The sequence below is a fragment of the Pimephales promelas genome, chromosome 13 (assembly GCF_988280905.1).
Source record: "Pimephales promelas chromosome 13, fPimPro1.hap1.1, whole genome shotgun sequence".
Classification (NCBI taxonomy): Eukaryota; Metazoa; Chordata; class Actinopteri; order Cypriniformes; family Leuciscidae; genus Pimephales; species Pimephales promelas.
The window spans coordinates 22,739,498-22,766,986 of record NC_142781.1 but is presented as its reverse complement, the minus strand read 5'-3'; the positions used below and the strand labels follow the sequence as shown (position 1 = coordinate 22,766,986).

Sequence of the window (27,489 nt, the reverse complement as noted above, 5' to 3'; positions counted from 1 at the left end):
GGCAAACGTCCCACCTGTGGGACGGTGACAGTTAAGTGGTTAAAGGTTTTTAACATACTTTTTAGAAACCATATGATGTTTCTGAAAAACATCAAAGTTAGAGTAATTCATGAAGCAATTCACGAGAATGCCATGCACTGCACAATATTACTCTCAGAAAAAAAGGTATAAAAGCCATCACTGGGGCTGTACTTTTTCAAAAGGTAAAACTCTTGTCCATTTTAGGTGCTAATATGGACATTTAGGTGCTATTATTTATATTTTAGGTGCTAATATGTACCATTAAGGTACCAATATTTAGCTACTTGAAAAGGTACAGCCCCAGTGACAGCTTTTGTACCTTTTTTTCTGAGAGAGTAACAGCTCCTCTATAAATATAAAAAGAAACCCTTTCCAGTTAATCAACATGTAAGAACTCCTCAGAGCTTCCACTTAAGTAGTGTGGGTTAAATAACAAGGCCTGCTAGAGTGTGTCCTTGTCATAGTGCTCTCTAAAAGATTTGCAATAAGTACCACTGGAGATTTGCACAGAGATCTCACCATTTGCATGTTTAAAAAAATAAATAAATCTGAAAGTAACCAATCCTCAGCATTCATTCAGTGAAATTGGCTTTGATGTATTGACGTATGTAGGATCATTGCAGTTATACTGCAATACACTTGAAAGGAATAGTTGTTCACCTAAAAAGAAATAAATTATGTCATAATTATCTCACCATCATGTTGTTCTAACCCTGTCTGACTCACACACATACACACACACACACTCAAAATACATATTGTAAACCCCTTTTACTTGTGAGGATGAAAAAAGCTGAAAGTTTCTTCAAAATCATCTTGAGGGTGGAAAGTATTTTAATTTATGATTGAACTATCTTTTAAATATTGTGTTGCAAAACAATGTTTAGTATTGTTGTGGCACAGAAAGATTATTTTGAATTATTGCTTCCTAATAATCCTTTGTGGATACAGCTCATTCCATCGACCAACACTTTAGGATCCGAATCAAAATAATGTAAATCAGACACAGATATGAGGTCACCTCCTAGAATCAATATTAGAAATTAATCAAAAGTTATAAAAATTAGACTATAAAAAACATATTTAATAATTGTACTTCATTGCAAGCTCTTGTATGTGCAAGGTGCATACAATAAATCACTTGTAACCAATGCCCATGGTTGCATATCTCATCACAGTGTCTGTACCCTGAATATTTATCTATACATTAACATTCACTATAAAAAAAGCAATACTGAAGAGGAAGAAAACCTGCTTTTTGGTTCTTTGAAATGAAGGCACCAGGGGCTGTACTATAAATTGGACCTAGATGCTAACAGAGAGAATACAAAAAAAGAAGAAAAAATAATGCAGATCAACAGCACCAGTAAAGTGATTATTAGTTACAATATGGTTTAAAATGACTTGAAATAATTAAGTTCTAATTAAAAAAATGTGGCATAGCAGTGAAAGTTCATTACTGTTTTTTGAAAACAAGAAAATAATATTTTTGTTCAGCAACCATATTTTTGTTCATGGTTTAAATAGTGACTGTAACACATTTAATTGTTACAAAAAACATTTTTAGCAGCATAATTGTTTTTATTCAACGTTGATGATATTACATTATAATATGTATGAATGATATAAACATCAATAGATTGAATATCAAATCAATAGCATATCATCAACCATTATTATCACTAGAATTAATTTTTTTTGTTTTTTAATACTTGATATCTAGATTAGAAATGCAAGTCAACATTATAACTGGATGTTATGACTATGTACTGTAAATGCCCTTTTTCTTACAGCATAGTGTTACAGCTAAGTGTTTTTTGAAAAAAATTCACAATCCTCTGCCATGCGTCACACTGTGCTTCTGAATGAGCCTTGGGTTCCCCACCAAAGAAAACCACATGGTTAGCTGCAGCATGAAAATTAGTGAGACAAAAGGGCATATAAGGCACCTCAATAAAGTGACCCGCTTTTTCATACTTCACCAGCTCGTAGTTATTTTTCCCATGTGCTTTGAGTCTGTCGCATGCAAGTTTTGCATAATAGACACTTTGCCAATTCCTGTCAGCTTCTGACACTATAAACATGAATTGAGCAGAGGCACGCTCAATGGGAATAACGCTAGGAAGGCCTTCTTTGGACATCGGGTCATTCATGCAATCCCCAACATCCAAAAAGCCCAATGGTGTCATTTTTGATCTCTTTACGTCGAACATGAGGGGTGGAACACAGATGTCTTTGTAGTAGATCGGTATCACAGTATTGGCATTGCATCCATTGACACAAACAGTGGCCGATATACCAGGTAGGAATGTTGCCATTGACAAAGCGAGATCTCCACTCTTTGATATGGACACTAGACCAATTTTTTGATCTTTGACCTTTGAAAAAAAAAAGTGCTGGAATTGAATTTGTGATTCTTATAAACCCATCTTTGTAATTAGCTAATTTTTTTTTATTTAGAGATAAGAACAAGAATGTGCATGAACGGTTTTACATACTAACCTCTGGCTGTTGTCGCAAGAAATCTATACCTTCTTCAAAATACTCGAGGTGAAATTTGTCAGCTTTTTTGGGTAAATCTTGGTATCCTTGGAAAGCTAAGGCTAAAACAGCAAATCCTCTTTTTGCCAGCAGAGCAGCCCTCAACTCAAATGGAGCTCCTCTAAACACATTGGTATCCAAAATACCAGGAAATGATCCTTTACCTAAAAAGTTAGAAAATCAGAATTAAAAACTTGATTTGACAGGCTTGATTAAAATAATAATGGCCAGCATGAATTTGTGATTGACAATTGAAGACCTTTTCAATAGTCAAGCAATAGTGTTACACTGCACTTCTCCATTTTCACCACAAGGCGCTGCTACAAAACAGAATATGGGCAAAAACTTTCGCAACATTTAAATATGTTTTAAATACAAGTCATACTGCGGCCTCCTGGTTGAGAACCAATGCTATATGGAGTGCCTTACAAACTAGTCTTTAAGACAGTAGTTATTACGGCTTAAAATAACTCACCAGGTGGCATAAAAAGAGTTCCTCTGATCCTGCCTTCAGTTACAAGAATTCTCCGGATACCATCGGCAATGCAGTGTCTCTCGTTTGTTACTTTAGCGATGACTTTATCGTCACTGACACACTCAAGGTCAACGAGTTGAGTGCGTGTCACGTCTGTTAATGCAAATTTGCAGCTTACGACGTCTGCTTTTAGTGCCCAGAATAAGCCCATTGGTTCAACCCCGGTAAAGCTGCCACCAAGAGAAGAGTCGCGGTTCAGGTCAACTTGACCACTGTTGTCTGCTTGGTAGGTGGCTGAAGCCTTGAAAACAAGTCCCTTTTCATCGGTGATTTTAGAGCGCAGGACCACGCGTTGTTGTGGATTTAAGCCACTCACGGTCACGTGCACTGGGTCTTCAAAAGAGCACTTATTACTGGGCAAAAGCCTAATACTGACCCCCGAGCTGTAATGCATTTTTGCCAGAGTATTTCTTGCGAAATGGGTAACAGCAAACTTCAACATATTATGTCGGGTTTTTTTTTTTTTTTCTTCTTCTGGTGTTTAGAATTGTGACGTTCGCGAACGAACCGATTCTGAACGGCTCACAAAATGAAGTTTTATGTAACAAGGTTCGGGAGGTGCATGTTCAGGTAATTATCCAATCAGCGCATGGAAAGCCAGCCAGAGAACGTCTAATTGAAGAGAATTGGCACTGGCTGAGATATATCCAGCTGCAGACCCGCAGCACCACCAGTTTCAGAACCCCAGCGCCAGAACCGGAAGTGAGGGACGAATAACTGAAACCATATCCAATTATATTAGACAAAATCAATGTTTTAAAATGTTTATATATTGTACTGTAATGTAGTATCATAACATACATACGTAGAGAGTAGGACGTTTCTTGTTCAATAAAAGCTGTTTCATTTGTAAAATACCCTCCAAATTACGTTAGGTGGCGTTATTAGGTTTCAAACCTAAGCTCCGCCCCTCAGTTACGTTTCTGGCCCATAGACACAATATATACATAGACGCCCTATATAATAAAAAAATAATAAGAAAAAAAAAAAACAGACGCCCGCTGGAGCGTACGTCAACGGCGCCGCCATATTGGGGAGAGCAACTTTCCCATACCTCTCATACCGGGAATTGAGAAAAATGCCTGTTTTGTGCTCTGCTTGGAGCTGTAAAAATCGCCACACAACTGAAAACAGCTTTCGAGGAAGTACCTTTCACAAGCAAGACTGAACGTTTGTTTTTGGTTATTTGGTCATGATTTAATTAGTAAGTAAGTTAACGTTTAGAGATTAAAGGGTTAGTTCACCCAAAAATGAAAATTAAGTCATTAATTACTCACCCCCATGCTGTTCCAACGCCGTAAGACCTTCGTTCATCTTCGGAACACAAATAAAGATATTTTTGATTGAATCTGAGAGCTGGATCAGTCCCACATAGACTGCCTAAGGGACTGGCTCTTGACGGCCCATAAAGCAGCCGGTAACAAGAAGTAGCAAGTCAAAGGAGAACGTCCTCGTCTCAGTTCTCGCGCATGCGCCCATAAGGAAGTAATGGAATAGTGGAATAAAGTCGTTATTTATGTTTTTTTCCGCACAAAAAGTAGTCTCGTCGCTTGATAAACTTATAATTGAGCCGCTGTAGGCACATGGAATATTTAAACCTTTTCTTTAATGACTTTATGGGCCGTCAAGTGCCAGTCCCTTAGGAAGCCAATGAAAGAGTGATACAGCTCTCAGATTCAATCAAAATTAAAGCTGCAAGCAGCATTTTGCGGGGTTCAAGCAGTTTAGGCCTTTAAGGCCTTTAAGCACAAAAGTATCAAAAGACATTAAGTTTTATGTAGCAAGCATTATTTACCATGATAAACCATATTTCAATGTGGTTTTTCATGATTTACCATGTTCTAGTATGATTTACCATGAATCTAACATGATTTTCCATAGTTTACCTTGATATACCATGTTATAGGATGGTTTACCACAATATAGCAAGTGAAAAGACTATTAATAAGAAAAGTGGCCAGCAGAGGGCAGTAGAAGACCACTTATTGGCACACTTCCATTTTGAAATGCTTTGTTTCTCCACTATTCTGCACTAAAGCAAACCATTTTTTTCATGTTAACTTCATAAAGCATGCTTACACACAAACGCACGCACACGCACACACAAACACACACACATTTATAGTGTGTACAGTATATGTATAGTTTGACTGCAAAACATTAACAAAAAGAAATTTGTTAAATAAATTAACTATGCAAAATATAGTGTGTACTAGGAGTGGAGCCGAATACGGTATTCGGAAAGGCACAAATAATGTGTTTTTTACGAATACTTATTCCGAACAAATACTTAAAAAATATTTGTGTTCGGGAACAAGAAATACTGTATGTCAAAAAGCTGCGTTCCTCACGAGACCGCAGTGCGAGAGTTGAGTGAGCGACGTTCAGGAAGAGGTGACTGACACAGGCTGCTCCACACAGCAACAGAGAGGGCTCGGCTGAGCGAAAAAACACTTAACTGCATCACTATTTTTGTTGAATAGATGTTTGTACCTTAACTAGGTTCCAGAGGCAGTTTATAACTTTCGGGAAGCGGAGTTTGATCGGGAGTATATTCCATTATTGACGTCTGCAGACGAGTGCTCTCCTGTTCGCTCTGTTTACGTAGCTCTGTTAGCTCGGTAACGGTATTTATTTGTTTCTTATATGGCTTGGTTGAATTCTAATGTAGAGTGCGGTCTGTTGTTATAACAGGCCGCTGCTTATAAGTATAACACACCGTTGCCATGAAAAACAGAGCGTTGCCATGGATTCTAAACGTAGAGACAGAACGGACTATTTTTCTTTTTTATCGGCAATCGTTTTTTAAATCAATAAACTCCTGTTTATATCTATATTTTGAGTCAAATTATTGATTTACTTGGTAGGTAGCAATGTAATAAGCAGGGTAATGTAGAGCGAGGCGGTTGTTATAGCGAATACAAACCCGCAGGCTTTGCGTAATCCCTAACTTATTCTGTCTGTTAAGCGTCCTTCACCGTGGTGTTGGGGTTCATAATGTTCACAATTGTATTTTATTAGTTGTTGGTTTAACCATGGTTCATGAGGTAATGGCTGACTGTTATTTTCTTCTCAATGACTTTTCTTGTTACATGTTCATTGCTGGATTTATAGAAAAACACCAACCAATATTGCATAATGGATATAATTAAATAATTCATAATAGTAATTGAAAAGATTTCCTTTCTAATCTCTTTCAACTCCATTTCGCTTTTTCAATGAGACTCTGCCACTTCACCATGCACGACTCACCTGTTGCCTATAAATTGATTGTGAACCCTTTGGCTCATTCTTTGCACTCTTTCCTGGCACTTTGATGTGTGTCTTCATGAATTACGTGAGTCCATCTATTCATTTGATTGTGTTTACATTGTTTATGCCTTTTTATGATTTAATGTCACTGTCAGCCTGTGCGCTGCTAATTGATTAATTTGTTTGCCAGACATGTGCCCTGAGCCATGTTGAAAGATTGTTTGTTTCAATGATTTTTTTACAGCCTGTTTTATTGTGATTAGTACTCATATCTTTGTTCATTTATATCATTGTTCCTTTTGTGTTGATTGATCACTGTCACCAATTGTATTATTTCTTTATCTCCTTATGCAACAACACACAAACAATGCATTGATCCAAAGTCAACAGGCACCTAAGACGAACTCTTATATTGCGCTGCATTAGCCTACTGTGTTGTTGACTATTACTGACGGTAAGGTTGTACTGTTGACCCTCGCGCAGCCTCTCGAGCAGAAATCTACACAAATGAGCGCAGAACACACTCAGACCCCATTTACACCTGGTATTAAAATGCGATCTGTATCCAGATAAGTTATCCGGATAATAAAAAAACGCATGTTAATGCAAGGTGTAAATGCGTTGTGATCGCGATTGGATCTGCCTGACCACATCTGCAGGTAGTCTGGCTCGCATTGTGTCCGGATCTTTACTAGGTGTAAACGCAATCTGGTTGTTGAAACCACATATGTATATTTTACTCCTCCCAAAAATGCAAAAAAATAAACGAGTAAGCTTGTTATATAGGCTATAAGTCATGTTATAGTCAGATATGACGGCGCTACTGCGACACGGATCACCCATCACCGCTCATGAGCGTCTATTCATCGAGCCAACGTGCAAACATCGCAAATAAAAGTGAAAGTAAGTCACAGACGCTTAACACACAATCATCTTCAAGTAAAGAAACGAAATTATCTTACCAGCGGTGTTGCCACTCTTTTATTGATGTCTTTGATTTGGAAATTAGCTGATGACCAACGAAATGCAGCTCATATCTGTTGCTTTTGGTGTCGTTCAATCCATTAAATCTGCATACGCGGGAGTTTAAGATCGGATTTATATCCGTTTTGCAAAAACACATTTATGTGGCCAGGTGTAAATGGAATCGGTACTTATTATCCGGATAACTTGTCTGGATACAGATCGCATTTTAATACCAGGTGTAAATGGGGTCTCTTATTCTTCCTGAACACCATCACGATTGAAAATGTGACATTGATTTCCTACAACAGTTCAATAAACAGTAAAAAATTAAATCACTTACATTTTAGATGCTATATTGGCTGTTTTTGTTGTGTTTCAGCAGCGAAAATAGTTCCAAACAACACAGCAGAACCACGGCACATGTCACAGGAACACTCGACGTGTTTTCATTACTGAATCATTCAGCATTTTGAACGAATCGATTGAGTCAAAGATTCAAAGACACATTCAAAAACATCGGTCTCATTCTTGAATGATCAGCCGTTTGAACGAATCGTTTGAATGAATGAATTGAATGACTCACTCATTAAGACGGTCGCCTGCCACCACCTACTGGCGGTTTAGTGTTAAATGTTTAAAAGTAGTATCATTCTTTCCCAGTTTCTTATGTAAATTTAAATAAATGTCATAACATTATTTTATGCAATTGTGTTTTTTCAGTGTAAATGATTTAATTTGATCAGCCCCTAGAGTAACAGCCCATAGTGTCTTATTATTCGAAATAATACACCAGAATTTATAGTTTACCCACCTCTTTTTTTACCACTACACCTCTGACCATAGTGTACATTAATTTACCACGTTCTAGCATGATTTATCATTATTTACAGTGATTGGGGCTTGGATGATTGGATTTTAATGTGATTCTAGGAATATAGTATAGCTATTTACCACGTTAATAGCAATTATGTGAAGATTCAGAACAACTGAAGTGATAAACTTTGACAAAAAAAATGATTGTGATCAATATTTGACTAAATGTGATTGCAAATGTTAAAATAGATCATTAATAAAGTCATAATATTAATTATAGTTGAGTAGTGAGACACTTACTATTTTGAACAGCAGAGGGCAGTAAAACACCACTTATTGGCTTAATAGACCATCATTTTGATATCATTTCACCTTTTTTAACTGTTATTTAGGCATATTTTGTCAGATCTGTCTGAAAATGTTCATGATTATTTAATGTCACGTGTTCTGACTTGTTTATTGAAGAGATCAACGCTTTCAGGGACACTGAAAGTGTAGTAATAGATGGCTTCAACACACTAAATGTTGAAGCCATCCTATTATAGTCATCCACATGACGTAGTTCAACTTTTTGTTATAATTATTGATCTAGAGAGTCCAGAGAATTGTACTGCACTGGTTTTAACATTATGATATGATCAGAGATGGAAAACACCATTTACAGCCAATACTGGCAATTTACCATTGGAAATACATGGTTTTAAAGCTTTTTAACAGTTATAGCGCCACCTATGGTCCGATCTCCATGAAACTGTGCATGCTTCTTCAGCATGTTATGACACATATGCTCATCAATTTTTGTAAAGTTCTGAGTTTTTCTTTAGGATTTACAGGCTTTTGGGGGCTTTTTGTCACGCCCTTTTGTAAATGACCCTGTTATAGTAAGACAAATGACAAAGTTGAACTTTTTTTGGATAATTATTGATCAAGAGAGTCCAAAGAATTATCCTAGACTAGTCTGGTTCCGATCGGGCAAAAAACCAGGGACTAGTTCGCAAAAGTAGGTTTTTAACATATTCGTGAATATTTAACGAACGAATTGATTGACAGCAATGGTTCTTGAGGCAAAGTTGTTCATCATGAGGAGATCTATCAATTGATATACATTTTGTGGGGGTGTTTGCAACACCACGTGATTACAGAGCAATAAAACTCGTTAGCGCCAACTAGTGGCCGATTTCTTTCAAAATTCTTACAGACCTCTAGGGCCATGAGTCGAACATTCCCAACGAGTTTCGTTCCGATCGGCCTTCGTTAACCTTGTTTCATAGATGCTCAAACTTCATTGGCCGATGGCGGCCATGTTTTTTGAGATACACCAATGTCCTTATAGACTTACATGAGGCCTTGGACCAAGACACTGCATACCAATTTTCAAGTCAATCGGACTGACGGTCAGGTGTTTATCTGTTTTTTTCATTTTATAGCGCCACCTAGTGTTCAATCGTCGCGATTTTTTTACTGTCACCTCAAATTGAACTCTTACACATGTGTACCGAGTTTGGTGAAGATATCTCATTTACTTCTCGAGTTATAGCCATTTTAGTAAAATAGGCTCCTCCCACAACGTTTATTTTGCTTCCCCTAGCGACCGAAACGAGAAATTTCAACATTTTTTTGATAATTATTGATCTTCAGACTCCAGAGAACATTTCTGCACTGGTTTGGTTCCGATCGGGCAAAAATCCAGGGACTAGTTCGCAAAAGTAGTTTTTTGACAAAATTCAAAATGGCGGAAAAATTTGCATACCGGAAATGAAATCGGAGATATACGTTTTTTTCGTCAGGTGACCAGCTTTCCAATGATATAAGACACTTGAGTGTACGACTTACGGTCTAGGAGCTATGAGCCATTTCGCGCAATTGGTCGCTATAGCGCCACCTATGGGCCAATTGGGCTCATAATTTGATAACCTCTCCTCGATTTTTGTACTACCATCTGACAAAGTTTCAGGTCTCCAGCCCTTACGGTTTGGTCTGCACGATGCGTTTTACGGCAGAATAATAATAATAATAAAAATCAATACAATTACAATAGGGTTTCAGCACTTCGTGCTTGAACCCCTAAATATCTTTATTTGTGTTCCGAAGATGAACGAAGGTCTTACGGGGTTGGAACAGCATGGGGGTGAGTAATTAATGACTTAATTTTCATTTTTGGGTGAACTAACCCTTTAATCGTCATTATTGCATTTTTACCAGTAAGAATTCTTTACAATTCTTTGCAAGCTTTACAATTTAATTCCTACTAGTAGCAATTACAATTATAGAGCTCTCTAATTAAATTCGTACTAATAACAATTACGATTAGAGAGCTCTTTAATTAGATTTTTACTAGTAAGAATATAATTGCAAAGCTCTTTAATTGAATTGCAGAGCTCTGCAATTGCATTACTAGTAAGAATTACATTAGAGAGCTCTCTAAATCAGTTTTTAAGAATTACATTAAGAGAGCTCTTTAATGCAATTATTACTAGCTTTGATTTTTACTAAGATTTTTATTACTAGCTTACATTCAAGATGATTAAGTTACCGATGACACAATAAAGTCTCCATTTACAACCAGGTAACGTTAGCCTATAATACCGGTATTATGTTTTATGCATACGAATACTGTATTTTTGTTACTTAAAAGTGATCTTAATGTCTTTTAAAGTAAAAGTTAATAATATTTCAGTAATTCATATAAAGGTAACGTTAATGGAAGAATTGGAAGGAGCGTTTAGTCTAAAACTATTTTCTGTCATTTGTGTTTCTTGCAATGTTTGTGCTTGTAATATCGTTTTATGTTGACAGACCATGTTTTTACACCAAATATTTCAGGTAATTACTCTGGTGCTGATGCTCCGTGTAAAGGACACAATCTGGCAACTACTGAAGCAAACATAAACCTGCAGAGGTGAATGGACATGGGAGCTAAAGAGCCTTGTAAGTGGTTTTGTAACTTTTGTTGTAAATCTTCATAGATACCTTTACATTATAGGCTATAGATTATAGTAATCTTGTTCAAATGTTAGGAAATAATTTTGTTGGTTTAAGAAAGCCAACATATTGTTAATCTATTTACACTATTATTATAATTATATCTGAGACATAAATGTTCAACTCTTAACTCCTAGAGCTTTAGTGCTAAAAGCACAGACCATGATCTCATCCAAAAGACATCCAAAAATGAGAATTAGCCCATGATTTACACACCCTCAAGGCATCCTAGGTGTATATGACATTCTTCTTACAGACGAATACAATCGGAGTTATATTTAAAAAAATGTCCTGGCTCTTCTGACTTTTAGAATGGCAGTGAATGGCCATCAAGGCGCATCCATCCATGATAAAAGTAATCCACCACATGACTTATAAAGGCCTTTTGAAGCGAAGCATTTGTGTAAGAAAAATATCCATTTTTAAAACTTTATTGGATTAAGATATTGGATATATGGATTAAGTATATGTTTTAAATTACAGAAACAAAAAAGATACTAATAATTTATCATATTTATACTTTCAATAAATTAGTCTTTACATAATTTCTGATTGCTAATTAGGCTGGCTAATTTTGAAAGTTTTCAATGTCAATATTGCTTGTGATCTTAATTTATGTGTATTCTTTATGTTTACACTTTTGCATGATCTTCTTTTTTAGGCTATCTCTATTTAGGAAAAACTCTACCGTGCACACAGAGAACAGAGCTCAATGCTGCTAACTGGGGGAGCAGCTGGACAACTAGAAGAGAGAATAGTAGAACACTATTAATACAGATTCCTGGATTATTCTTCTGCAAGAACCAAGACAAGCAAAGACTGATGATGAGTGCTCTGAGCAAACACAGCAGTCAAGACGCATGAGTGACTTTACGGAGTTCTACATGTAATGTTGGGCATTTACTGTACGCAGAACTTCTAATAATTTATGTGGATGCCATTCATAAACCTGTTAGATTTTGATGTTTTAGTTTTGAGATTAATAAAATTGTATGCTTTAACAATGTTATAGCTAAGCATTTTTGCGGGGTTTTAAGAGAACATTTTGGGAACAAAAATAAACTTCCGCTAAAAACTTTATAAGAAAGTTAGGGGATAATGTTTTAAAAATGTTATGATTAAACCTTTATATATAGGTCATCACAAAACATTTTCAGAGTGCTCTTAGAGAATGTTATGCCATCTTTTAAGAGAACATTCTGGGAACAAAAAGAAAACTACCCGCTGAAAATGTTGTAAGAACGTCAGGGAATAATGTTCTAACAATGTTAGCATTAAACATATTTAGAATGTTTTTAGAGAATGTTATTAGAACTTTTAAGAGAACATTCTGGGAACAAAAAGAAAACTATACCTGCTGAAAATGTAGAATGTCAGGGAATAATGTTCTAACAATGTTAGCACTAAACATATTTAGAATGTTTTTAGAGAATATTATTGGAACTTTTAAGAGAACATTCTGGGAACAAAAAGAAAACTACTCGCTGAAAATGTTGTAAGAACGTCAGGGAATAATGTTCTAACAATGTTAGCACTAAACATATTTAGAATGTTTTTAGAGAATGTTATTAGAACTTTTAAGAGAACATTTTAGGAACAAAAAGAAAACTACCCGCTGAAAACATTATTAGAACACTGCATGGTAAGTAATGTCTCAGAACATTTTTAGAACAAAAAAATTCTAGCTGGGATAGTCCACTTTGGAAAATGTGTAGATGTCATGGTTTAACCCCCTCAAACGTGAAACTTACACGTTTGCGTTAACACGCTCCATTGGAGAGATATCCGGATGTTTATTCGCCTCTGCCATAATGACCTATTGGTTTTCATTAAACCGAGAAAATTGAATTTTGTTTTATTTAAGAGCACTGGGAAATGTTCTATTATTTAAAATGCAAAAAAAAAAAAAAAAAAAACATTGTTATTAGGCTAGATGTCACGGTTTAAACTCAAAACCATAAATAGGGCTATACTGCCCTCTTGTGTCAAATTATATTTCTATATTTATTTTTCCAACAAATAAAACCAAACAGGTGTTGTGCCTAATTCCGACCCCCCGGCTAAAGACTACCCCCTTTCGCGTGCACGCGGACAGTACCGTCGTGTTTCCGGTAGATGGCAGTTAAAACACGCAACGTTCGGTTAAACGCTTCACTGATCCCCACTCCAAACGTTCAAATTGAAGAAAATCTGTTATTTTCCTGTAGATGGCAGTATAAACTCAGAAACGTAATTGCTTTTCAACCCTAATCGTAAAGGAAACTGGCACGTCCGTAGCAAATCTCTGCTTAGATGCAAACCAAGCTATGCATCATATTGTCACTTACACCGAAATGTTTATAATATTCCAATAAATTTATGAAATAAAATACATACACAAGGATTTTGTCTTGGTACTGAAGCTTCCAGTGCACATAATACAACAAGAAACATGATAATAATAAAATATGAAAGTATAAAGACACGATAGGTTTAGTCATAATGAACTTTAACAGATTATGAACATATTTATTTAGTATTTTATAAATAATTTCTTTTCTCTAAGTACACAAAAGCTGCCTAAAATGGGTCTGAACACCAACACAAGCAGCAAAACTGTGTGTAAAATGCTACATTTCACTCTATTAACATGGACAGATTTAGTTATAAAGGGGGTATTATTTGGGTAGGCCGTTTTTACCCACCTGCCTGGATTATACCCCCCAATTTCTTCTATCTAAATACACAAATGGTTCCTAAAATGGGTATGAACACCAACACAAGCAGCAATACTGTGTGTAAAATGCTATATTTTACTCTATTAACATGGACAGATTCAGTTATAAAGGGGGTATTTTTTGGGCAGGCCGTTTTAACCCACCTGCCTGGATTATACCCCCCAATTTCTTCTCTCTAAATACCCAAATGCTTCCTAAAATGGGTCTGAACACCAACACAAGCAGCAATACTGTGTGTAAAATGCTACATTTCACTCTATTAACATGGACAGATTCAGTTATAAAGGGGGTATTATTTGGGCAGGCCGTTTTAACCCACCTGCCTGGATTATACCCCCCAATTTCTTCTCTCTAAATACACAAATGCTGTCCATGTTAATAGAGTGAAATGTAGCATTTTACACACAGTATTGCTGCTTGTGTTGGTGTTCAGACCCATTTTAGGAACCATTTGTGTATTTAGATAGAAGAAATTGGGGGGTATAATCCAGGCAAGTGGGTTAAAACGGCCTGCCCAAATAATACCCCCTTTATAACTAAATCTGTCCATGTTAATAGAGTAAAATATAGCATTTTACACACAGTATTGCTGCTTGTGTTGGTGTTCATACCCATTTTAGGAACCATTTGTGTATTTAGATAGAAGAAATTGGGGGGTATAATCCAGGCAGGTGGGTAAAAACGGCCTGCCCAAATAATACCCCCTTTATAACTGAATCTGTCCATGTTAATAGAGTGAAATGTAGCATTTTACACACAGTATTGCTGCTTGTGTTGGTGTTCAGACCCATTTTAGGAAGCATTTGGGTATTTAGAGAGAAGAAATTGGGGGGTATAATCCAGGCAAGTGGGTTAAAACGGCCTGCCCAAATAATACCCCCTTTATAACTGAATCTGTCCATGTTAATAGAGTGAAATGTAGCATTTTACACACAGTATTGCTGCTTGTGTTGGTGTTCAGACCCATTTTAGGAACCATTTGCATATTTAGAGAGAAGAAATTGGGGGGTATAATCCAGGCAAGTGGGTTAAAACGGCCTGCCCAAATAATACCCCCTTTATAACTAAATCTGTCCATGTTAATAGAGTAAAATATAGCATTTTACACACAGTATTGCTGCTTGTGTTGGTGTTCAGACCCATTTTAGGAACCATTTGTGTATTTAGATAGAAGAAATTGGGGGGTATAATCCAGGCAGGTGGGTAAAAACGGCCTGCCCAAATAATACCCCCTTTATAACTAAATCTGTCCATGTTAATAGAGTAAAATATAGCATTTTACACACAGTATTGCTGCTTGTGTTGGTGTTCATACCCATTTTAGGAACCATTTGGGTATTTAGAGAGAAGAAATTGGGGGGTATAATCCAGGCAGGTGGGTTAAAACGGCCTACCCAAATAATACCCCCTTTATAACTAAATCTGTCCATGTTAATAGAGTAAAATATAGCATTTTACACACAGTATTGCTGCTTGTGTTGGTGTTCATACCCATTTTAGGAACCATTTGTGTATTTAGATAGAAGAAATTGGGGGGTATAATCCAGGCAGGTGGGTAAAAACGGCCTACCCAAATAATACCCCCTTTATAACTAAATCTGTCCATGTTAATAGAGTGAAATGTAGCATTTTACACACAGTTTTGCTGCTTGTGTTGGTGTTCATACCCATTTTAGGCAGCGTTTGTGTACTTAGAGAAAAGAAATTATTTATAAAATACTAAATAAATATGTTCATAATCTGTTAAAGTTCATTATGACTAAACCTATCGTGTCTTTATACTTTCATATTTTATTATTATCATGTTTCTTGTTGTATTATGTGCACTGGAAGCTTCAGTACCAAGACAAAATCCTTGTGTATGTATTTTATTTCATAAATTTATTGGAATATTATAAACATTTCGGTGTAAGTGACAATATGATGCATAGCTTGGTTTGCATCTAAGCAGAGATTTGCTACGGACGTGCCAGTTTCCTTTACGATTAGGGTTGAAAAGCAATTACGTTTCTGAGTTTATACTGCCATCTACAGGAAAATAACAGATTTTCTTCAATTTGAACGTTTGGAGTGGGGATCAGTGAAGCGTTTAACCGAACGTTGCGTGTTTTAACTGCCATCTACCGGAAACACGACGGTACTGTCCGCGTGCACGCGAAAGGGGGTAGTCTTTAGCCGGGGGGTCGGAATTAGGCACAACACCGGCAATAAAACACCTTCCAATACGCCCTTGAACTCAACAGATTCAGTTGCTCAGTTGATAAAGCGTTGGGCTTTAATCAAAAAGACATGAGTTCAATTCCCATATTTTAATCAAGAAGACATGAGTTCAATTCCCAAAATGCGTTAAATTGTTGTGATTATATCAAACAAAAGTGGCCTAAACAATATTTCTTCAACCCAGTATCGTGACAAGAAATAATCACTTTGGTGCACTTTTGAAAACGCGTAGATGTCACGGTTTAAACCCCCTCAAACGTGAAACTTACACTTAAACTTACCTATTGGTTTTCATTAAACTGAGAAAAATGGAATTTTGTTTTATTGACGATCACTGAGAAATGGTCTAATATTTAAAATGCAAAAAAAAAAAAAAAAAAAAAAAACATTTATTATTTTCAAGGTGAAAATGATTAATTTGCATGGATCCACGCCGAAGAAAACGTCTTAATGTCACGTTTTTAATGAAGCAGCCTAATGATCAAAATGTCTATTTTTCCGGCGTCCCCCCAGCTCCTCGTTTAAGCAAAATGTACGCTAAAAACAACGTATTACATCGACGTTAAACCACGTTAACCGTGTTAACCATAACCTTTTAAATACTCGACCTAGTTCCATTCCTTAGCAACGGGAAGAAACTCCTGTAACTTCAGTGCCCAACCCGTATCACGACAAGACGTGAAATAATCACGTTGGTCCACTTTGGAAAACGTGTAGATGTCACGGTTTAGTTTAAACTCAGAACCATAAATAGGGATACTGCCCTCTTCTGTCAAATTATAGTTCTATATTTATTTTTCCAACAAATAAAGCCAAACCTGCAATAAAACCCCGTCCAAAATACCGTTGAACTCAAGCAGTGGCTCAAGCGTTGGACTTTAATCAAGAAGACTTGAGTTCAATTCCCATACTTGCATTAAATTGTTGTGATCATATCAAACAAAGTGGCCTAAACAATATTTCTTCAACCCGGTAGCTGCTACGTGAAATAATCACTTTGGTGCACTTTTGAAAACGCATAGGCCTAGATGTCACGGTTTAAACCCCACTCAAACGTGAAACTTACACTTAAACTGAAACTTACCTATTGGTTTTCATTAAACTGAGAAAAATTGAATTTTGTTTTATTGACGATAGAAATGGTCTAATATTTAAAATGCAAAAAACATTTATTATTTTCAAGGTGAACAGGATTCATTTGCCTCGATCCACGCTGAAAAAAACGTCTAAATGTCACATTTTTAATGAAGCAGCCTCAATAGTCCACTTTGGAAAATGTGTAGATGTCACGGTTTAACCCCCTCAAACGTGAAACTTACACGTTTGCGTTAACACGCTCCATTGGAGAGATATCCGGATGTCTAGTCGCCTCTGCCATAACGACCTGGTTTTCATTAAACCGAGAAAATTGAATTTTTTTTTATTTACGATCACTGAGAAATGTTCTATTATTTAAAATGCAAAAAACAAAACAAAAAAACATTTATTATTTTCAAGGTGAAAATGATTAATTTGCATGGATCCACGCCGAAGAAAACGTCTAAATGTCACGTTTTTAATGAAGCAGCCTAATGAGTAAAATCAAAATGTCTATTTTTCCGGCGTCCCCCCAGCTCCTCGTTTAAAGGGCACCTATTATGCCCCTTTTTACAAGATGTAATATTGGTCTCAGGTGTCCCCAGAATGTATTTGTGAAGTTTCAGCTCAAAATACCCCACAGTTAATTTATTATAACCATTTGAAAATGTCATTTTGGGGCCTGCTTAAAAATGAGCTGTTTCAGGGGGTATTCCACCTTAAATGCAAATGAGCTGCATATCCCCGCCCTGCCTTTGGATGAGGGCGTAACTTGATACCTATGGCAGGCAGTCGGTACTGAGAGAGTGAAGAGACGCGCCGTATTGAATGTCATTCAGCCGTACGTTTGAATCGGAATATATAAATAGCATGAAGAGACTCCGGCAGAATAAACATATGAGAATGGACCAGTACGTCTCGGTATGGTTATTTGCTACTTTTATGTACTTTAGAGTTGTAATAGCGTCCCATTTGAAATGATGGATGTCCAACACACACACACACACACACAGACACTAGCGCAAGTTTTTGAAACTACATACACATTCTGTGATAAAGTTTGCTACGTACGAGCGAAATTACATTTATGCGAGGGACCTGTGGCGTCATGTTTAGCTTGTCATATGGGTGCTTCTGTGGCAAATGTGAGAAGATGGCTAACTTACAGAACACCAACATGCAGTTTTTAATACAATATATTTAAAAATATATATAATTATAAACGTGTGGTTACACACTATACAAACAAGGTTTTAAATTATATACACAGACATCCTACGACGGCAATAACTTTAGACGCATTTGTTGTTGAATTGGCTGACATTGACTGAAAAGACTATTTGCTCAAAAATCATAAAATACACTTACTGTTACTGGAGGTGACGGTGGATCGCAAACAGTAGATGACAATCCACACTTGAGGATTAACTTTTAAGCCACAACAACAGGATTAACCCACGAGTCCACGACAGAACATTAATTTACGTTTCCAAGAGACATAACAGGTGTTGTGCCTAATTTCGACCCCCTGCCAAATTATTACCCCCCTCGTTGAAGTCAGTACCTGATTGCCTAATCCCAACCCCGCCCCTAATCTTAACCCCTCCCCCACAACTAATCCTAAACCTACCAATACTAGGGGGGTAATAATTTGGCGGGGGTCGAAATTCGGCACAACACCTGTTGTCGTCGTTGAAACAATGAAGGATGGTGTGTACAGATCACCGAGGGCGGGGTCTAGGCCACAGCCACACTGTCAATCAACCCCCTGTCTCCCGTTCTACGTCACAAAGACCTGGATCTCAGAACAGCTCGTTCTGAGGCAGTGCAGATGATTTATTGAGATTGTAAAAAAACTACTGGATGGATTTTTATCATTCTAGGGTGGTTTTGCTCACACACTGCCAACACACATTTATGTTCAAACACCATGTAAAAGTGAATTTTCCATAATAGGTGCCCTTTAAGCAAAAGGTGCGCTAAAACAACGTATTACATCGACGTTAAACCACGTTAACCATAACCTTTTAAATACTCGACCTAGTTCCATTCCTTAGCAACGGGAAGCAACTCCTGTAATTTCAGTGCCCAACCCGTATCACGACAAGACGTGAAATAATCACGTTGGTCCACTTTGGAAAACTTTTAAACTCAAAACCATGAATAGGGCTATACTGCCCTCTTGTGTCAAATTATATTTCTATATTTATTTTTCCAACAAATAAAGCCAAACCTGCAATGGGCTCTATGCACGGCGTTATTTCCGGTGAAGCATTAGGGATGCTCGATAACTTCCGCCGATCATAGAGTCCAATGCAATACCGAGAATGTATATTGAATTTTATACTCCATGGTTATACTAATGAAACGTTAGTCACAAAAACAGATAAAACAGACACCCCTCGTTGTGTTTATGCTTCTTTTTAAAATTATATTAAATAAACATAACTATATATAAAATTACATCTAAACGTATGTACGTTTCGTTTCAAAGACGGGAGGACAGCAAATATTGAAGACTCTGCCATAATCCCGTTTTCTCCGGTTTTCCTCCGCTTTAATCTACACAACCGGAAATGGACGAGCATCCTTACGTCAAATGCGGAACTTATGCGTGCATATAGCCCATAGAACCCCGTCCAAAATACCGTTGAACTCAACAGATGCAGTGGCTCAGTTGATAAAGCGTTGGGCTTTAATCAAGAAGACCCGAGTTCAATTCCCATACTTGCGTGGAATTGTTGTGATTATATCAAACAAAGTGGCCTGAATAATATTTCTTCAACCCGGTATGGTGAAAAGACGTGAAATAATCACGTTGGTCCACTTTTGAAAACGTGTAGATGTCACGGTTTAAACCCCCTCAAACGTGAAACTTACACTTAAAACTTACCATCACGACCTATTGGTTTTCATTAAACCGAGAAAAATTGAATTTTCTTTCGAGAAATGTTCTATTATTTAAAATGCAAAAAAAAAAAAAAAAAAACCATTTATTATTTTCAAGGTGAAAATGATTCATTTGCATGGATCCACGCCGAAGAAAACGTCTATGTCACGTTTTTAATGAAGCAGACTAATGAGTAAAATGTCTATTTTTCCGGCGTCCCCCCAGCTCCTCGTTTAAGCAAAATGTACGCTAAAAACAACGTATTACATCGACGTTAAACCACGTTAACCGTGTTAACCATAACCTTTTAAATACTCGACCTAGTTCCATTCCTTAGCAACGGGAAGAAACTCCTGTAACTTCAGTGCCGTATCACGACAAGACGTGAAATAATCACGTTGGTCCACTTTGCAAAACGTGTAGATGTCACGGTTTAGTTTAAAATCAAAACCATAAATAGGGCTATACTGCCCTCTTGTGTCAAATTATATTTCTATATTTATTTTTCCAACAAATAAAGCCAAACCTGCAATAACCCCTTTCAATACACTCTTGAACTCAACAGATGCAGTGGTTCAGTTGATAAAGCGTTGGGCTTTAATCAAGAAGACATGAGTTCAATTCCCATACTTGCGTTAAATTGTTGTGATTATATCAAACAAAGTGGCCTAAACAATATTTCTTCAACCCGGTTTTTTACAGTCTATGATCTAGACGCATGACTTAAACGCAGGCAGACACAGCAACAGTTGTAACTTGTAGGCAGGTATATTGATCATTAAATCAGAGTTTTGTTGTCTTGAATGATTCATTCAGTCATTTTCATTCATTCATTGATTTATGTCACTTGTTTAAGTAATCTAAAAAAAATAAAAATAAAAAATAACCCCGATTTGAGGGGGCCCTAAGCGGCCGCTTAGTTCGCTTATGCCTCGGGCCGGCTCTGGCGTCTATGTATATATTATGTCTATGCATACATATGTTCCTGGCCCTGGTGTTGGTTAGAACGTAACTCCGCCCCTTACTTCCGGTTCTGGCGCTGGGGTTCTGAAACTGGTGTGCTGCAGGTCTGCAGCTGGATAATAGCCTGCTGTTGGCCCATATTGAACATCTCCGAGAGTTGACTACCAGAGCGAACCACAGTCTCGCCCCCTAGTGGCCCTACCTCAGCCAGACCTCCAATGCTGTAGACCATTTCACAAGATGTAAACAACACTGGTCCAGAAGCACTTCCTGTTTCAGTTTTTTAACACTACATAAAAGCTGGGATAAAATACAACCAACGGAACATTTAAAACTGAATCAAAAAGTTAAAAACAAACATCTTTAAGATGTTTTCTTTACATGTGAAATAAAGAAAACAGTTACAAACTGAAACAGGAAGTGCTTCTGGACCAGTGTTGTTTACATCTTGTGAAATGGTCTTGCAACCATGCTAGCATATCGAGAAGGCAACGTCGCACTGAGCGGTTTACTGTGAGGAGAAACAGTGGGTTGGTGAGGAGAGAGACCTTTGGCAGCCACACGGCTGTCAGTTGCAACCAAGACGAGACTTTTGCAGCCCCCAGCACTGCGCGGTATATCACCAGAGCGGCGTAGGGTGTGCTGCAGAGTGCAAAGACTAGGACGATGGACAACAGAGTGGCATGAAGTTCAGACTCGCGCTGAGACACATACGGAATGGAAATGCTGTTCTGAGGGGTGCGCAGCGCTGCAATGATCACTTTCTTCTTCTGGCTGCTGCTCAGTGCACGGCGGATTAGTGCCATGGCTAGAAACACCACTTTTTAGAAACCATATGATGTTTCTGGAAAAACATCAAAGTTAGAGTAATTCATGAAGCAATTCATGAGAATGCCATGCACTGGACACAATATAGTAGCCTACACTCTCAGAAAAAAAGGTACAAAAGCAATCACTGGGGCTGTACTTTTTCAAAAGGTAAAACTTTTGTCCATTTTACGTACTAATATGTCAATTTTAGCTGCTAATATGGGCATTTAGGTGCTAATATGGACATTTAGGTGCTATTATGTACATTTTAGGTGCTATTATTTATATTTTAGGTGCTAATACAGTATGTACCATTAAGGTACCAATATGCACCCTTTAGCTACTTGAAAAGGTACAGCCCCAGTGACAGCTTTTGTACCTTTTTTTCTGAGAGTGTAACAACTCCTCTATAAATATAAAAAGAACCCTTTCCAGTTAATCAACATGTAAGAACTCCTCAGAGCTTCCACTTAAGTAGTGTGGGTTAAATAACAAGGCCTGCTAGAGTGTGTCCTTGTCATAGTGCTCTCTAAAAGATTTGCAATAAGTACCACTGGAGATTTGCACAGATCTCACCATTTGCATGTTTAAAAAAATAAATAAATCTGAAAGTAACCAATCCTCAGCATTCATCCAGTGAGATTGGCTTTGATGTATTGACGTATGTAGGATCATGCCAGTTATACTGCAAAAAACTTGAAAGGGATAGTTGTTCACCTAAAAAGAAATAAATTATGTCATAATTATCTCACCATCATGTTGTTCTAACCCTGTCTGACTCACACACTCAAAATACATATTGTAAATCCCTTTAACTTGTGAGGATGAAAAAAGCTGAAACTTTCTTCAAAATCATCTTGAGGGTGAAGAGTAAATGAAAGTATTTTAATTTATAATTGAACTATCGTTTAAATATTGTGTTGCAAAACAATGTTTAGTATTTTTGTGGCAATTATTGGCTTCCTAATAATCCTTTGTGGATACAGCTCATTCCATCGACCAACACTTTAGGATCCGAATCAAAATAATGTACATCAGACACAGATATGAGGTCACCTCCTAGAATCAATATTAGAAATTAATCAATTTAGACTATAACAAAACAGATATTTAATTGTACTTCATTTGGAAGCTCTTGTATGTGCAAGTTGCATACAGTAAATCACTTGTAACCAATGCCCATGGTTGCATATCTCATCGCAGTGTCTGTACCCTGATGGAATATTTATCTATACATAAACATTTACTATAAAAGACAATACTGGAGAGGAAGAAAACCTCCTTTTACCTCTACTAAGGCTAAAGATGTAATCAAGGGTTCTTTGAAATGAAGGCACCAGGGGCTGTACCATAAATTGGACCTAGTATGGTGATGTTATTAAAATATAATATATATAATTAAGATATAATTAAAAAAATGGCATATCAGTAAAGTTCATTACTGTTTTTTGAAAACAAGAAAATAATATTTTTGTTCAGTAAGGATGGTTTAAATAGTGACAGTAACACATTTAATTGTTATAAAAAACATTTTAGCAGCATAATTGTTTTCATTCAACGTTGATAATATTATATTATAATATGTATGAATGATATAAACATCAATAGATTTAGAAGCATATAATCAACCATTATCAATAAAATGATTTTTTTTAATACTTGCTATCTAGATTAGAAATGCAAGTCAACATTATAACTGGATGTTATGACTACTATTATGTACTGTAAATGCCCTTTTTCTTACAGCATAGATCTGCAGTTGTGATCTGCAGCCGCTAAGTGTTTTTTGAAAAAATTCACAATCCTCTGCCATGCGTCACACTGTGCTTCTGAATGAGCCTTGGGTTCCCCACCAAAGAAAACCACATGGTTAGCTGCAGCATGAAAATTTGCGAGACAAAAGGGCATATAAGGCACCTCAATAAAGTGACCCGCTTTTTCATACTTCACCAGCTCGTAGTTATTTTTCCCATGTGCTTTGAGTCTGTCGCATGCAAGTTTTGCATAATAGGCACTTTGCCAATTCCTGTCAGCTTCTGACACTATAAACATGAATTGAGCAGAGGCACGCTCAATGGGAATAACGCTAGGAAGGCCTTCTTTGGACATCGGGTCATTCATGCAATCCCCAACATCCAAAAGGCCCAATGGTGTCATTTTTGATCTCTTTACGTCGAACATGAGAGGTGGAACACAGATGTCTTTGTAGTAGATCGGTATGAAAGTATTGGCCATGCATCCATTGACACAAACAGTGGCCGATATACCAGGTAGGAATGTTGCCATTGACAAAGCGAGATCTCCACTCTTTGATATGGACAGTAGACCAATTTTTTGATCTTTGACCTTTGAAAAAAAAAAGTGCTGGAATTGAATTTGTGATTCTTATAAACCCATCTTTGTAATTAGCTAATTTTTTTTATTTAGAGATTATAACAATAATAAGGAATGTGCATTAACAGTTTTACACTAACCTCTGGCTGTTGTCGCAAGAAATCTATACCTTCTTCAAAATACTCGAGGTGAAATTTGTCAGGGATTTTGGGTAAATCTTGGTATCCATGGAAAGCTAAGGCTAAAACAGCAAATCCTCTTTTTGCCAGCAGAGCTGCCCTCAACTCAAATGGAGGTGCTGTTAGCACATTGGTATCCAAAATACCAGGAAATGGTCCTTTACCTGAAAAGTTAGAAAATCAGAATTAAAAACTTAATTTGACAGGCTTGATTAAAATAATAATGGCCAGCATGAATTTGTGATTGACAATTGAAGACCTTTTCAATAGTCAAGCAATAGTGTTACACTGCACTTCTCCATTTTCACCACAAGACGCTGCTACAAAACAGAATATGGGCAAAAACTTTCGCAACATTTAAATAAGTTTTAAATATAAGTCATACTGCGGCCTCCAGGTCGAGAACCAATGCTATATGGAGTGCCTTACAAACTACTAGTCTTTAAGACAGAAGTTATTACAGCTTAAAATAACTCACCAGGTGGCATAAAAAGAGTTCCTCTGATCCTGCCTTCAGTTACAGGAATTCTCCGGATACCATCGGCAATGCAGTGTCTCTCGTTTGTTACTTTAGCGATGACTTTATCGTCACTGACACACTCAAGGTCAACGAGTTGAGTGCGTGTCACGTCTGTTAGTGCAAATTTGCTGCTTACGACGTCTGCTTTTAGTGCCCAGAATAAGCCCATTGGTTCAACCCCGGTAAAGCTGCCACCAAGAGAAGAGTCGCGGTTCAGGTCAACTTGACCACTGTTGTCTGCTTGGTAGGTGGCTGAAGCCTTGAAAACAAGTCCCTTTTCATCGGTGATTTTAGAGCGCAGGACCACGCGTTGTTGGGGATTTAAGCCACTCACGGTCACGTGCACTGGGTCTTCAAAAGAGCACTTATTACTGGGCAAAAGCCTAATGCTGACCCCCGAGCTGTAATGCATTTTTGCCAGAGTATTTCTTGCGAAATGGGTAACAGCAAACTTCAAAATAATATGTCGTTTTTTTCTTTCTTCTTCTTCTTCTGGTGTTTAACGGCGGTGGTCAAAGTCCAACCAACTTATGTTGCATTTCCGTCACCTACTGGAGAGGAGTGTGTGGAGCGCAGTATAGTTGGGAAGTCCAATGAAAATGGGATGGGACTGGGAGGGGGGTTAATTCAGCGCTATCTTAAATTCGATTGATAAGTCTAGTTTCTTTTAAGAAAATAATTAAATAAATAAAAAATTAATAAATAATTCATGAAATATTCTTGATTGTTTTGGGCCATTTCCTAACGGAACCTGAAGTGACAAATAATTTATTGCAAAATATCTTAAACTTGAATTAGTTGAAATTTTGCTCTTTCATATGCATCACACTCTATAAGTAATCTTGACCACATTTGTCTCAGTTTTCAGTTTCATGCTTCCCCACCAACAATGTCCACTATGCATTCTTGAGATTAAAATGGCATCTTTCCTGTTTCCAAATTTTCTTTTTTAGACCTACTTTTTCTTGGATGTGATGAAAGTGTCTACCTTTTGTTCAACTAACCCACTCCTTCTGCCAATTCTTTCTTATTTAACCTTTTTACTTCTGCTGTACTCTTTGACACTTTAATGTCAATTTGTAAATCTTTTGAAGCCCGTTTAGCCATATGGTCTGCCTCTTCATTTCCTTTCACACCCTGTGATTGGTACCCACAAGAGGTTTACTCTAAGTCCAGATTGTCTGACGCTACACTTCAACTATTATATCTTGTCTTGCTGTTTATATGAAAGGGAGTCTGTACAAATGACTGATCTCATTGGTTGTACTTCTGTGTGATTATTACTGCAGTAATGTGTTGTTGCGGACCTCTTCTTCTTCTTCTTCTTTGTTTATTGGAAGTTGGCAACCCAGCTTTTAGGTGCATTACCGCCACCAATTTATCTTTATGTGGGTTACAGCAATTACAACAATAATTGCATATACAGCAACTACTGCAGTTACAGAAATAGAGGGCTGCAGCCGTGCAGGTATGATAATGACCAATAATGACATCGATTTGTAGGCTAACTGGCAGTACACTGGTTCCCTCAAGAAAAACCAAACCAATAGAATTTTACCACACATGCTTTTGGATTAGCGCTAAAAAAGCTCTGTGATCAACAAAAGTTTATGATACTTACACGTTTTGTCTATCAAGATAATAATCACTGATGAACACAAGCTTAAATTCAGTCGCCAGAAGTAAAAAGCTAAAGCTAGAAAATAAACAAACTACACCACAATCCCATGGCCATCAACGTGAGACAAGGTTCAACTCTTTCAGTTTTTATCTACAAACATTTTCCCAGAATGTTTGAGTTAGATTAGTTTATAAGGGTACAATCAACTATAATGCTGTAAAAACCAGTACTGTCTAAGTCTAAGATAAAAGCGGACTGAGCTGACCTGTTAGGTGTGATGACGTTTAATCTCCTCGACAGACTTTAGCCATTTGTTTCTTTTCTTCGAGCATTTAATAAATGGTTAAAATATAATGTTTATTGTTTAGACAAAAAAATGTGCCATTTGTTAACAACAGCCTTTTTCAAGACACGTAACAGCTAGTGTGTAATAATATTATTGGTATTTTATGTCATAGAATAAAACGTGAAAGTGTCTTGAGCTTGTGTTCATCACCACAGACCTTCAGCTATTTAACCAAAACCCCGTTAAAAAAAACATTGACTTAGGGAGATGGAACCAGTGTTAAAAGGCTAACTCGTTTCTGCATTTTGTCTACAAAGTGATGTCACCATACCTGTAAGGTACCACTATGCGGAAATAACTACTCTTTCTAAAGTGTGTGTGTGTGTGTGGGGGGGGGGGGATTCCTTAGTTAGTTATCTAATTATATTCTCAAATATAACCTTGTTGCTTTTATATATTGCAACACCTCATCTTTCATACCTTGTTTTCTTGCCAACAGTTTTTCAATGACATGTCTTGGATTCCTTTTTCCTGCAATTTTATGAGCAACACTCATCTTTTATTTTCATACAATGTACAATGTAATATTACATGTTCAAATGTCTCTTCTACTCTTCTTTGTTGCTGCCCTATAGTAATAAATTGAGTAAATTAAATCTGATCCTGTTGCTTGCCACATGCAGAGATGGAAAGAGTAATACAATATTCTACTCAAGTAAAAGTAGCCTACTACTACTTCAATAAAATTTTACTTAGGCTAAG

General features: G+C 37.0%; 2 protein-coding genes and 1 long non-coding RNA gene across 3 annotated transcripts; 1 reads left to right on the top strand and 2 right to left on the bottom strand.

Moving 5' to 3' along the window:
• Nucleotides 1-407: 407 nt before the first annotated feature.
• LOC148976846 (acyl-coenzyme A thioesterase 5-like) lies at nucleotides 408-4,354 on the bottom strand. Its single transcript, XM_039692521.2, has 3 exons — nucleotides 3,038-4,354; nucleotides 2,524-2,726; nucleotides 408-2,399 (listed from the first exon to the last, which is right to left on the bottom strand). The coding sequence occupies exons 1-3, from the start codon at nucleotides 3,537-3,539 to the stop codon at nucleotides 1,809-1,811; spliced, it is 1,296 nt and encodes a 431-aa protein (XP_039548455.2). The 5' UTR covers nucleotides 3,540-4,354; the 3' UTR covers nucleotides 408-1,808.
• Nucleotides 4,355-10,647: 6,293 nt separating this feature from the next.
• On the top strand, nucleotides 10,648-12,116 carry LOC148976845 (uncharacterized). The gene is made up of 2 exons (XR_016146031.1): nucleotides 10,648-11,056; nucleotides 11,772-12,116. It is a non-coding gene; the product is annotated as an uncharacterized LOC148976845 (long non-coding RNA).
• Nucleotides 12,117-22,880: 10,764 nt separating this feature from the next.
• Nucleotides 22,881-25,359, bottom strand: LOC120493729 (acyl-coenzyme A thioesterase 1). Its single transcript, XM_039692524.2, has 3 exons — nucleotides 24,779-25,359; nucleotides 24,262-24,464; nucleotides 22,881-24,133 (listed from the first exon to the last, which is right to left on the bottom strand). Exons 1-3 carry the CDS (start codon nucleotides 25,230-25,232, stop codon nucleotides 23,528-23,530), a joined length of 1,263 nt encoding a protein of 420 aa, XP_039548458.2. The 5' UTR covers nucleotides 25,233-25,359; the 3' UTR covers nucleotides 22,881-23,527.
• Nucleotides 25,360-27,489: the final 2,130 nt, after the last annotated feature.

Coding starts and splice junctions, on each gene's coding strand:
- LOC148976846 (XM_039692521.2), bottom strand. CDS start 3,539: ATGTTGAAGTTTGCTGTTACCCATTTCGCAAGAAATACTCTGGCAAAA. Junction 2,727..3,037: donor AACTCTTTTTATGCCACCTG/GTGAGTTATTTT, acceptor CTAACTTTTTAG/GTAAAGGATCATTTCCTGGT. Junction 2,400..2,523: donor TCTTGCGACAACAGCCAGAG/GTTAGTATGTAA, acceptor TTTTTTTCAAAG/GTCAAAGATCAAAAAATTGG.
- LOC120493729 (XM_039692524.2), bottom strand. CDS start 25,232: ATGCATTACAGCTCGGGGGTCAGCATTAGGCTTTTGCCCAGTAATAAG. Junction 24,465..24,778: donor AACTCTTTTTATGCCACCTG/GTGAGTTATTTT, acceptor CTAACTTTTCAG/GTAAAGGACCATTTCCTGGT. Junction 24,134..24,261: donor TCTTGCGACAACAGCCAGAG/GTTAGTGTAAAA, acceptor TTTTTTTCAAAG/GTCAAAGATCAAAAAATTGG.